The following is a 13,605-nucleotide window of genomic DNA, read 5'->3' as shown; positions in this document are numbered from 1 at the left end:
AAACGAGGATTCTAAAGTAGTCTGCTTCTCCAGGTAGATTTTGTCTAGAATTTCACATACAAAAGCTTATTACACAACTGCAGTCAGCAATCTTCTGTCATCAGAAGATAAATTAAGTTTCTTTAGGCCAAAGAAAACTGCAAAGATTCTCCATATATGTGTGTAGTATTGTCCCCACAACTCTAGCCCAGTCTCCAGATTTCTAATTAGACACACAAGTGTGAAGTTGCTATTTAAAAAGGTCTTGCGAGCATTTCAGCAAGGAAAAAAAACAGATTCAGCAACCCATTGCAAGTAATATCAGGGAAAAGCTATGTTGCACCATATTAATGTATAAGGGTAAAAGGTTCCCATGAAGTGAACTGTGCTTCCTTTTCTTGAGAAAAGATGCACAGGTAACAGAGACAGCTATTAACACATTTCATGGTTCTGGACCTCAGCAATCAACATCAATCTCAAAAGATAAAGTACAACCAGGCTGACGAAAATCTAACCTCTGCAAATTTCTGAGTTGTCCAGAAGAGTCAGAGATCTTGGCAGCCAGGTATGACATCCCTTCAGCTAGCGAAGTTAAGCGCTCCTTCACGTCGTCTGACAACACTTCATCTAGAAGAGGTGCCACTAGAGTTACTTCACAGTAATTCAGGTTTAATATCTACACACAAAAAAGTTAATACAAGTCACTGTATTTCCACACAGCTAATAGGATCTACAGCTAATAAGACAGTCTTTCAGCAGCCTGCTATAAACACCTCGGAAAAGAGGATACAAAACAAGACCATTGTAAGTAGATACTTCCCCACAATACCTTACAGCTTTGAGGAAGCAGCAGCTGAGCAGAATGGAGTCTGCACAGTGATCAGTCTGCCTGAACTTTGTCTAGCTGCTTTCTGAATCTGCTTGTATGCTTTACTTCACCAACTTGCATACCTACATGCAAACACACCACTGTGTGATAAATATGCTCCTAGGACTTCAGTTGCACTTACACCTGAAATGTCTTGGATTTTGCAGCTGTAAGAAACAAACTCATCATTCCGTATTAGTCTTCTACAGATGACTCTAGGTGTTTGCTTTTTTGGTTCTTTTGTTGTTGTTGTTGTTTGTTTTAAGGTGTCCCATCTCCTCTTTCCAGCCAAAGCCTGGATGCATAGACACAATGCTTGCTTGATTCCATGTGTACAGAGATGCACAAAGCTGCCAAGTACATTACTGCAGCAGAGTTCAAGTTGTTCACTGACTTTCTTTTGCACAATTGGAAACTACTACCCCATTGACAGAAATTCAGTAATCAGGATGAGCAAGCAATCTTCCTGATTGTCAATGTAAGGTAATAGTCAGGCTCTTAACAACTTCTTAAATGATGAAACCCTACTTCTTACACAGAGGCGTTAACACAGTACCATCCCTGCATCCCACACTGCTACTCTTCATACAGGACGGGCAGCTGGGAGAAGTGTGCAGTCTGACCTGGAGTGCTGGGAAGCAGCTCTGACATATCATAGAGACAGCAGGATCCCTACTCACATACAGCAGTAGAGATTTAGAAATAAGTTTGTTGTGTGTTCTTGTTGCTCAGCTGTAGGCTTTTGTTTTAATGAACACAACGCAGCTGCCTGAAACATTCAGCTATCTCCTTAGCATGAGCACAGTTCAGGACTGTTGCAATAAACAGTAACAGAAGAATCCAGTTTAGTATAACATCACTGCTGAGCCCTGTTCTCATGGAAAAAAGTTATTCCCATAGATTTCAGATGTCAGTCCTACCAAAGCTGCAAACACAGATGTGCTGATTAAACCAGAGCCAGAAAGTTGTATCTCATAGTTAAAGAGATAGTACTCCTAATTCCTACTCCTAACTGTTTGCAAGAATTCAGCCAGTACAAAAGTGAAATCAACTTCTCCCCTTCTTTTTAAGCCATGAACTACATCTGCTTTTTAGCTTTCCTCATGTAAGTAAAGGAAAACCAAGACTTTAGAATCACTTCTATGATCAAATAGAGCCAAGCTGTTACAAAAAAAAAACAGTTGAGCACTATTTATATGCCACAAGACGAGTGTTACTTAATAACATGCATTTATTTTGTGGTCTTTTTTCTTCTTTAACTCGATTTTCCTCACTGGATCAGCAGAATTGGCATTAACTCACTGATGTGTTTCCAGAAACAAACTGGAATGACAGCAGGAATTCTTACAGACTCTTTATACTGCAGAGGCAAACAATGTACCAAGACTGCACTCTCATGTCACTGTGAAATAATAACTGTAGAGTAACATAGGTCATCTAAGAGCCTTTACAGTCTAATCTATCTGAAAGCTGTCTCAAAGCTCCCAAGAAACCAAAAGATTCTGACACATACTATGAAGAGAACTATTTGGAAATGGAATCTATTCTTTATTCCTGAATATATAAAATTTACCTCTTCTTTCCCCAAATAATTTCCTGTCAATGCTATTCATAGTTTTCAGTTTTTGATAAATGATGAAGCCAGCCTGAAAGTAAAAGGGAAAAAAATATTAATACTCCACAGAGAAACCACATTTTAAAGACTAAATTAAAAAAAAAGTCAAGAAATGCTTCAGCAAGCCATGGTATTAACTTATTGCAAATCCCATAAGCTCTGAGCTCTTGGGCCATGTTGTACAACAGCCAGTGGTCTGCCTTACTGCTTTGGTAATCGTGACCACTTTACCTTTTACAAAAGGCAGTGTCCTGACTTTGGTCTGCATCATAGTGGACACACATGATTAGATCCCAGAGTGGTTATCTTATAAAGTCAGCTGCAAACAGAGAGCTGTGAATGCTCCACTCCCAGTCTCACCGTCTGCTCCACCTCACTCAGATTTTACGTAATGCTCCAAGAGAATAGCTGTGAATCTACTAAAACAGAACTTCTTATGAATCGCAAGGGAAATATTAAGCACACAGAATCTAACAGCAGAATGCAGCCTAAAGCCAGCAATGTGCTGATTAGGCTACAGATGTTAATCAAAGCATCTTAAAGACAGAAGAGGAAGTTAAATTCCCACACGTTTCCCTGTGAGGCTCTAAAAGGCAGGCTGGGTGGTGAAGACAGCAGAGCAAGAAAGAGGCTTTGCATAGAAAAAGCTGGTGCAAGGTGCTGCACCAAAATACAGCTGAGGTACAAAAATAGTGCTCCTTTCCTTATTGGTTTGGGTCATACTTCTTCACGAGAGCGAAACCCTCCACAGTTAAATATTTAACCAGAAAACATGCACTGCTTTCTAAGTCAGAAAGAGAACAGGGAACACTGCCCCATTTCCCTTCCTCTATTTAAGCTGACCACAGAGATAAAATCCTGAGGAGAAAAGAGATGAAGTGTGATGTTCAACCAATGTCACAAAGAACGATCTTCTCCTAGGAAGCAGGCAGCACCCAGCTGCACGTGGATAAATCTCTTTACAGAACTTAGAACTGAAGAAACATCCCTTTCCTTTTAAGCTGGAGAAAAAGCAGAGACTTTTACAGAGCTACAATAATTCACGTGCAAGTTGGCCCCGCTGAATTACCCACTGGAGGAGGTTACATTTCTTCAAAGCTGCTCATTAACTTTATCTCATGTATCATATTTAGAAATAGCTGAGAAAACTGGATTTTGGTCCACAAGCAGCTCAGGAAAGATAATTAAGAAGCCCCCAGTAGAAAAGATATCTGCAAACACCAACAAGCTACAGCAAACAGCAACAGACAATGGAACCCAAGAAAAAAAGCGCACCAAGCAATTATCATACTTAAGAAATATGCATCAACTGTGCCACGTGAGATAATCACTCTGAAAGACCTCAGGCTCACTCCATACACATGCAGATAAAATTCACTTCCCCAAGGTGGCAAATGCAAGTTAGCCCAAATGGACGGAGATTGCTCTGACGTACTTTATGATGCCTGCGTTACTTGGCACATCCGGGTAACAGCAGAGCTTCCAGAAGATGTGCTTCATGAATGGGCTTCAAGAAAAAGGCAAATCTTGCAAGGTCATATCACAGTGAGAGGCAAGGACCTCACAAGAGGCTCAAGGATTCTGTGGAATTGGGTTTCTCTTTTCTTTCTACATTCAGTTTTATACATGAAACATACAACATAATCTGCTCTTCAAGTTATTTCCGTAACCTGTCTCATTGCTGAGTCAAATACAAGAGGTACCATCTTCAGAGAAGATGTTATGACAGCTCCAGGCAAACACTGCAGATTAGAAAGCAAATCAAAACAGACAAGGAACCAGACTGTGAACTATGCTGTAGGATTCCCACTTTGAAACACCTAATATCCACTTTGGACCATGGAACATCCCGGTGTTCACAATGGTCTGTAACAGAAAGGCATTAAAAACAGCAGCAAACAGCATGCTAGAGGAAGTGGTAATAGATATGTTTCTTTGCACATACATAAGCATCTGTGGCTGCATACAATTTCTGCTCCTCATCGAGTGGAAACTTTTCCCAGTTGCCGCAGCAGATAGACTTATCTTTCAGTAGCTGCTTCCCAAAGAGGTGTTTTACCAAGCCATTTAGACTCCATACCTCCTTACACTTCAGCTGGGGAAAAAAGAAAGTAGTTGTTAAAAGGGGAAAGCAACTGCATTTGTCAAAACAGTCACAGAAACAGCAAAGCATATCTAATACTTCAATAGAAGCAGAGCACTCTGGATTAGTCAGAACAAATGAGATCTTCAAAACAGCAATTGTTCTTTAGGCCTTGCTCTGTTCTCATCATATTGAAAGGTAATTTGGCCACTGGGAACCTCTGCTTTCCACTCCTGAAGCTACACTGTTGTAGGGCATCCTGCATCATCAAGCTGGAAAGATTACCCTAGGTTTGGGTGAGTCCGTGTGCTGTGAGGTGGTGCAACAGCACACACAAAAAAGAAACATCTGTACAATGGAGTTAAAAGGCTGATTAAACAAAAGCCAGAAACTTAAACACCAACCCATCTTTCCTCCAGGATTTTTACATCAGTATTTACAAAAAATAGCAACAAGATTTTATTTAATAGAAAAACAGGAATATCAAAGTCAGCCTGTAACTGTTTTGTCATCTATTGCAAGTCTGAGAAACCAAGCATACATCAAAGACAGCAGCTTTACACCACGCTAACCATTATTCAGTGTACTGCAAAGCAGTTCTTGGAAGACTCCAGAAATCACCCTGCTACGCTGCTGTTTTCAATTGCTTTCATAATCACAGTCATCAATCACAGCTGCTATGCGCTATTGTCTGGACCAGCTCTCTCAGAGTTTGGGAAGCTTTCTTTCCAGCTCCAGGGCTCTGTTGAAACCCGAGAGCACATGCAAGAACATGCAGACTGTCAAGTCCAGCAGCGTGACATTATCAGTTCATCCCCTTGAATTGGGGATCAAAAGCCTACCAATGGCTGATTTTAGACCCCCTCCTCTCCTCCTTCCATCGTACCATTACATCAGATGTTACTCTTTTTTCCCTCTCTCAACCTTCACTGTCAAGTTCATTTTTGGTCTGTTATCTCCTTAGCAAAAGACTTCAAAGCTGTGATCAGAGATCATAATTGCTTATGCTCAGAAAATATCCTGGAGTTGGATGTCGGGAGGAAAAAAAAGCGTGGGGGTGAAATGTGGAAACTCCACGTCTAAAAAGAAGCTGCTCCTTTTATTGCTTGAGCAAACTATTTACTCTGCATAGTTTCCAGCCCACAAGGAACTGAAGCTTCAAAGCATCACTGCCCTCTCTCTTCTGTCGTGATGGCACAGGTTTACCTACGCCAGACAGAACCAAAGTAGCATCCAGCTACACTGTAATTTGGGATGTGCCCGACATAGCACTGCTCCTAATCGTGTGGGAAGCTGCCCCACGTGAGCAGGTAGCACCAACTTCAGAGCCACAGAGGAAAATATCCGCGGTGCTGCAGGTCACCACATCAGACTCAGTGGGTTTGGCCACTGCTGGGACACGTATGCCACAGCTGACAGAACCCCAGGGTGACACAATCTGGCCATCTCCATCGTTAGTAAACGTAAGAAATGCATCTGCAGCTGGATTGAAAAAGCTGAACCTTGTAAATGCGAAACGTGCACAGATCTCAGAAGGGGGATTTATTCATTAAGAACCTCACTGAAACACACAACTTAATTGTGCAGACCTACAGCTCTCTGGAAACAGGAGCACTTTCTCTTTTTTTTCTTTGAAAGGGCCATACCATTTCTCTGCATTATTCTACAGAATGTGCTGTGAAGACGAGGCAGCCTCCTTTCATTTAGAACACTAATAAGATTCCCTCCCGCAACAAAAAGGTTTTAAGCTTTACTTTCTCATTAGCAACGTCAGCCAGCTCCACAAAGCTCTTCAGTTTGACTTCAAAGTCACCCATCAGCTTCCAGTGATCTCCCTCAATTCCTACGCCAACCTTTTTAATTGTTTCATCTTCCAGCAGCCTTTTGAGTCCCTTGGGAAAACCTAAAATAGATTAAGCCCAAACATGAGAAACTAGATACTGAAAGATGTCACACAGTCAGATGGAAATGACAAAATCTAGCACAAAGGCCGCTTGCAAAAACCTGTTCTTACGGAGGAAAACGCTCAAGGAGTTGCTATGTTTATGTCCCTGCTTGTGCTCTGGGATGACAAACACATATTTGCTGTAATGAAGCAAGCAGCAGTGAGGTAGCTCACACGTGCCAATTCATTCGGTATTTGAAAATAAATTAAGCCAAAAAAAATGGAATGACCTCATTTTATCTGTCTAACTGATCACTGGAACGCATGACAACGAAGAAAGCAACCCCTCCATGGAGAAAGAAGTATTTTAATCCTCAGCATTGGATGCCCGTGACACCAAACGCATTACTTATTTATTTGTTTTACCGTTTTCCACGGAGTACTCTTTCTCAGTTAGTGCTTCCCGTGAACATGGAGCAGCACTAACCCAGAAACACAGGGAATGACCAGGAAGACTGATTCTGCATACGTATTTTCAGTGCTAATTGTGGGCCGGTCCAAAAACAGCACTGGGAAAGCAAAAATCAACCAACCACATCCTCCACAAAAGCCCACAGAAGTCAGTCTTGTGAGTAAAAGAAAACAAAGTCACGCAAGCGTGCACACAGATGCTGCATGTTATGTTCTGATTCAGCCCAAACCGATCACACAGCAATCCTGGATCAAATGGTACTTCCAAGGTTACAGCATCAGGCAAAAGCACACAGCTTTCCTATCTGGTTCTGCAGGAGCACCTTATTTAAATACATGCCTTCAGGAACACAAAGCTGGATATCTTGAATTAGTCTTGGGTGTATTTCTTCTCTCTACAAATATGTACTATCCATTATTTACCATATATACACTAGCACTTAGGATCTGGCTTGGTTTTGATTTAATGTCACGCTTTTGCTACCGCAATAAGTAATCATGTATTTCAACAATTACTTTGCATCACCGATCATAGCAACCTCTGTACTGTACGGATTCTGCTGACGCTCTATAGACACACGTGCAGCCATCACAAGGAGCAGGGTGCTGTGGACTGCAAAGCTGCAGCTCAGATAGGAGCCACCAGAACAGCCACTCTTCCTTAGGAAGAGCCGTGGTATCCAGAGCACCTCCACCATACTGCAGCACAGGGACTCCTCTGAATGGGCAAACCCAGGCGAGCTGAATACAGGCACACAACATCTGCAGCTGACTTACTGAACGAGGGATTTCCTCTGCCTAAAAATATCATGAAAATCTTCAAGGGTGGTAACTCCTGCTCCATTTCTTCCATCTCATCGCTAGAAAAAAAAAGTACTGTCTGATCTAAAAAAAAAAATCCGGGTTCCAGACCATTCAGAAGCAGAGCGTTATCAAGAACCTTCTTGACAAATACATACAGTTAAATGTTGTCCTTTGAGATGTGTTTATACACAGCCCTCCCTTCTGCAGGAGAAAGTGTTTTTATTTTTCCCAATGGGAAGTGAAGAGCCTTGCCTAACGTCTACACTTGTGTAAATCAGTCATTCTGGCTAAGCACAACTTGGCAGCGGTGCCTGCCAAAAGGCTGCCATCACACCCAGTGCAAAGTGCATCTCTCTCTGACATAGAGAAAAGCTTTAGAAGATTATTTAGGCAGAAACACCGTCTTCTGCTGCTACGTGCTTAACAGTAGCACATACATAACCATGCCCGGCATCAACAGGCAAACAAACATCTTCACTTCAGAATCAAAAGCGTTTCAGCTCCAAACATCTCTCCCCCTTTGGCTTCCTTTCCTCAAATCTCTTTTGTGCACTTGTACATTTCTGCCTCCTGGATTGAACAGCCTCCGGCAATTAAATTTTCCACCTCATTTGCTATAAATGACAAAGGACTGAACGCCAACATTTAAATTATCACTATTATACCTCAGCACGCACACCCCAGGGAAATCAGAGACATCTCACAGGCACAGTTTCAATCTAACATTCAAACCAAAGGTTATAAAATCGCAGCCTCCTTCCCCGCATTCCTATTTTTCCAATTTGGATGCTTTTATTCACAGCCGTAACGGGTTCAGAGTGTTGGGCACACATCCCCCTCCCCCCACAGCAGCCTCACACCAGGTATGCAGTATTCTTTCTGGGAAAGAATGGCACAAAAATAGGAAGCGGCAGCGTGATGGCCATCATTTTTGAGGGGTTTTGCTACTCGAGCTGAACTAAGAGGAAAGAGCCTGCTAAATTTAGGTGCTCTGTTTATTTTGGCACCATAGAAAAGACACGGGCAGAGATTGTGGAAACTAAATGAAAATATTCTTTCCCAGAAAGAGAAATAATCCTTAAGTGAAATTATTTTGCCCTTCTCAGAACCTGAAACGCTGTGCGCCGGAACGGTGCTCAAGCTCTGGGCTAAGGGCATTGTAACACACAGTTAATGCCCAGGGAATCACTCCCTGCTTTATACCCAGCAGGGGGAAGGAGGTGGATGGATTTTTTAAAACCTTACTATCAAACACCACGTGAAATACGCTCCTGCTCGATGCTGAGGTTCATAGTAAATCACAAGAAAGAAAGAGCCCTAAGTAATAGCAATAGAGGAAATACAGTACCTGACATGGAAGAGATGTGAAACAAATAACATTTCTCCTCGGTTACACATAGTTGGATTAGAGCTATTTTTGCCATTTTTCCTTTCGTGTATGATGGCGGCCATTCAATATCAAATCCAACTGCAGCCCCATCTGATAACGTCTGCCTGAAAAGAAATGGATATTCCTCACATTTAACTGTTTTTCTACCAGCACTTAGAATAGCACGTTGGAGTCGCCTCATGAAAAGGTGATTAAGGGAACCACAGCTAGGCCTTCCTTTCTTTCACATGTATAAGACACAGAAAATCATTTTAATATTAAGACCATCAGCAGGTGAAATTCCTGCTGGTATAGAAAGCTACACTGTAACTCCCAAACCAGGCAGATTTCTAGCAGATCTCCCAGTACACAGACGGCAGCATAGCAAGCCTCAGGAAACAGCCACATACAAAAGGGGACGTAATAGTTTCCAGTTCCTTGAAAGCTTTTTATCTATCATGCTACACAGAAAGTTCTGTACACAACTTCCTCCCATAGTACAGTAAGCTGTGCTATGCAAGAATGGGGGAAAAATATATTTGCAACACGAATGAATGACCTTCAAACCTACACTCCCATTATGAATTAACATATACACCTGATTTATCGCAGCTCTTGTTTCCCAACAAGAAACTATAAACACTATGAAAAGCAGAGAAACTGCAGTAGGGCTTTTCACTGTATGCTTCTTCTTAAAGATAGTGCCAGATGGAGCCAGGATATCTGCCAAAAGAAGTCCAAGTGGGGAAGCTACAACTGTGCAGCACGCTGGAAAGATGTGTTCTGAAAACACTACTTGTTGTAGATGAATCAGGGTCATCCTCAGAGGGATAATTCACTGTCACCAGGAATAGGTTCAGTGCACGCTCAGAGCCAACACACAAGACACATTTGGCACGTAGATCAAGACAGCCCGTGCAACCAGATGTTTCCTCTGGTCAAACTGTTCAACTCTGGGCACCTCAAATGCACAATCAGCAAGAAGAAGTAGAGAGAGAATAGCCAATCCCTTTTCAGAAAGTAAAGGGTACTCCAAAGGAACAGGCAAAGAGCTATTACCTGATGTCTTCTGAGAGAAGGGAGCAGTCACTGGCTTCATAGCTGTAAACGATGGAGCCACGGAACGCTAGGAACGGCAGCCCGTCTTCCAAAACGCTCCTCTGAACGTTAGGTGTCTGTGGGACAACATTTGGAAAGGACTCTGTTAGTGGTCAGACGTAACCTCGGCACGGAGACGCACCAGCACCACTGCCATTGGGTGCTACCTCAGTGCTGTACCCCAGCAAACCCAGCACTGGTGTGGATGACACGTAAGGGTTCAGACCCCTGACCTGTTGGCCAAAATTCAAGCACTCAGACTGAAAGCCTACAGGCTGAATTCTCACCTCCGTTTTGTTCCTCTGCATTCCTGCAGCCAAAGAGATTCAACAGCTTTCAACAACGAGGTTAGGGAAAACGTTTATTTCTGCCAGCGTCAAAAGCTCCTCAGTGCTATTTTAAAACGCTGCAGCACTTCCACACTTCCAAAATTTGACAGAAGTAAAAAGTGATTTACAGTAATTTGTTCATTTAAGTAACTGTCTTAACTATTCAAACCCATTCAGGCTAAAATCCTTGGAGAAGTCCCTATTTCAGTATGGATTCGACCTAAACCAGTAACTCACAGGCACATCAGAGGATTTCTAAACTGTGCTGCAATGCACAGAAGTAAACCAAGAATATGTGAAAAAGAGGACACCGAAGGAACAACATGAGACATGATCTGCGGTCGGGTGCAGCTGTGCACTGGAGAAGCAAGGGGCTACAAGTAAAGTGCTTGGCTGCACCATGCAGCTTTGTTCCCCTGATTTTCTTGGTCCCACATCTCAGCTGGCCCACTGCACATCGAGCCAACAGATCTCTGTGAAGTTCCTCATGCAAGAAGTAAAACTACAAGATTTAAAACTACATGCAATATCTAAAAGGAGAGAGATCCTCTATCAGCTGAATGCTGGTTTAAAAACTGAAACTTTAAGCCTTCAGGAAAAGGCGACATTAATGGCTCCAGGCAGTTCTTTCCTTTTCCCCTCCAGAAACCTACTTACTAAAATTTACTGACCAAGAAACTTACTCAAACTGTAGGACTACTGATAACATTCACCTGTTTGCAAAATCTTCAGGTTGGTTAAAAATATACAAGTAAGCTACGAGATGCCAGCACTAACAAATATGACAGCATTGCACAGTAAGGCTTGGAGAATAACATCTGTCGATCAGAAAGGTTCACGTGCAAAACACCTTTATAATATAGGTTCAGAAACAATAATAAACGGAAGAGGGCAATCCTGAAACTACAGAGAAGATACTGATAATTTAACACTCGCACAATGAAACACTTATTTCAGTTAATGGATGGTTAAAGTTCAACCAAAAACCGCTAGCTTTAACTTACTAGAAGGTCAAGGTGCAAGGTCCTGAACCTGGGTTGGGGAAATCCCAAGCAGAGATACAGGCTGGGTGGAGAATGGCTTGAGAGCAGCCCTGAGGAGAAGAATCTGGGAGTGCTGGTTGATGAAAGATTCAACACGAGCCAGCAGCGTGTGCTTCCAGCCCAGAAGGCCAACAGTATCTTGGGCTGCATCAAGAGCAGCATGAGCAGCAGGTCGAGGGAGGCGATTCTGGCCCTCTACTCCGCTCTTGTGAGACTCCACCTGGACCACTGTGTCCAGTTCTGGGGCCTCCAGCACAAGGACATCGAGCTGTTGGAGTGGGTCGAGGAGGGCCACGAAGATAATCAGAGGGCTGAAGCACCTCCCCTGTGACAGCAGGTTGAGAGAGCTGGGGCTCTTCAGCCTCAAGAAGAGAGGGCTCCAGGGGGACCTTATAGTGGCCTTCCAGTACCTGAAGAGGGCCTACAGGAAAGTTGGGGAGGGACTTTTTATAAGGACGTGCAGTGACAGGATGAGGGGAAATGGCTTTAAACTGGAAGAGGATAGATTTAGACTAGATATTAGGAAGAAATTATTTACTGTGAGGGTGGTGAGGCCCTGGAAGAGGTTGCCGATGCCCCCAAGAGGTTGCTGATGCCCCCTTCCTGGAGGCATTCAAGGCAAGGCTAGATATGGGTTTGAGCAACCTGGTCTATGGGAGGAGTTGGAACTAGGTGATCTTAAAGGTCCCTTCCAACCCAAACCATCCTATGATGCTATTAAATGAAGCCTATGCTACCAGTTCCTTCTTATCACCTAATGGAAGAAAAACTGCTGAAGCAAGTCTTCTGCTTTTCTCTCATGAATTAATCTTTCTAATTACCAAAGCAGTCTGTGATGTCACAGGGCTGGGTCCCTTCTAGTGGGAAATTTTATATCTAAAGTTGCTTGTAGTGCAGAGATAAATGTATCCAAGGACACCTTAGCATTCTTGGAAGACTAGAAATTTAGATACAATCTTTATGATACGTTATTCTCTCTGAGCAGGAAGAGAGGCACTGCAAGGACACAGCCCCCCACTGCTTTATTACGCAGCCTAACACCAAACAAATTCCCCCCCCCCCCCCCCCTTGTGATAGCATACCTTCTTATCACTCAAAATGCCCTCTTGGTTACGTGCACACATCCACTGGGGATACTTGTCCTGCAAATCCACTTTACTCATTTTATCCACATTCGTGTTACCTTTCCATTAAAAAATAAAGAAACAGATTAGTCAAAAGCCTGTACAGGGAGTAGCTATCAGCATGACGAGGCCAGAACGAGATTACCTGGGCGGGCCACCTTCAACATCAGCCCTCCGGACACAAGGAAGGGCACTCGCAGCGCCGCCCGCGTCAGACTGGAGGAGAGCTGTAAGGCTCTACTGCTGTCGCGCGTCTGCCTACGCCTATCCCTACGGCCAGGCCCAGGAAGCGGGCAGCCCCGGGCCGGGCCGGGCCGGCAGGCCCCACAGCAGCACCCGCCCCACAGCTACGGTCTCCTCGCAGGGTAGCAGAGCGGCTCCCAGCGCAGAGGCCGTGCTGGCGACGGGGCGGACGCCTCAGGGGCAGACCGAGCCTCTCGGCCCGCTTCTTCCCGCCCCCCGCTCGCGCGCCGCGTGTCTCCACAACACCAGGCCGCTCCTGCCTCAGCAGGGCGCGGCGCACCCACACCGTGCCCAAGCGTGCCCTGCGCGGAGGCGCGTTACGGTGGGAGCACCCCCAGCGCTCACCGGGCTCCGGCTCCGCGCCCATCCGGCTCGCGCGTCGCACGCTAACTGCGTCAGCAAAACAGCCCCCCCCTTCCGAGCATCGCCCCGCGTCCCCTCTTGCAGCGGCGGCGGGAGGTTACCCGAGGTGACGCGCATGCGCGGCGAGGCCGGCGGACGCGGGGCATTGTGGGCGCTGTAGTCCCGCGGCCGGGCGGGCCGCGCACCCTCCGGCGAGCCGCCGGCGCCCACCGCGTTGCCGCCGCCGCCGCTGCCGCCGCCGCTGCCGTCGTTCTCCACCGGGCGGGGCCGGGCCGGGCCGGCGGGGCGGAGCGGCGGGGGTGCGCCAGCCCGGGGCTCTGCGCGGCGGGGG

General features: G+C 44.9%; 1 protein-coding gene across 1 annotated transcript in view; it reads right to left on the bottom strand.

Annotated features, from left to right (window-relative positions):
- The window catches only part of WRN (Werner syndrome RecQ like helicase), a 41,641-nt gene extending 28,243 nt beyond the window's left edge, over positions 1 to 13,398 (bottom strand). The window contains exons 1-8 of the mRNA NM_001396951.1: positions 13,257 to 13,398; positions 12,627 to 12,727; positions 10,134 to 10,249; positions 9,054 to 9,199; positions 6,300 to 6,448; positions 4,408 to 4,557; positions 2,421 to 2,493; positions 495 to 606 (exon numbers count right to left, since the gene is read on the bottom strand). Of these exons, the coding sequence (NP_001383880.1) occupies positions 495 to 606; positions 2,421 to 2,493; positions 4,408 to 4,557; positions 6,300 to 6,448; positions 9,054 to 9,199; positions 10,134 to 10,249; positions 12,627 to 12,727; positions 13,257 to 13,278 (869 nt within the window). The 5' untranslated portion in view covers positions 13,279 to 13,398. The remainder of the gene's footprint in view (positions 1 to 494; positions 607 to 2,420; positions 2,494 to 4,407; positions 4,558 to 6,299; positions 6,449 to 9,053; positions 9,200 to 10,133; positions 10,250 to 12,626; positions 12,728 to 13,256) is intronic.
- Positions 13,399 to 13,605: the final 207 nt, after the last annotated feature.

Source organism: Gallus gallus, chromosome 4, assembly GCF_016699485.2.
Source record: "Gallus gallus isolate bGalGal1 chromosome 4, bGalGal1.mat.broiler.GRCg7b, whole genome shotgun sequence".
NCBI classification, from domain to species: Eukaryota; Metazoa; Chordata; class Aves; order Galliformes; family Phasianidae; genus Gallus; species Gallus gallus.
This window is presented reverse-complemented; position numbering and strand designations above follow the sequence as displayed.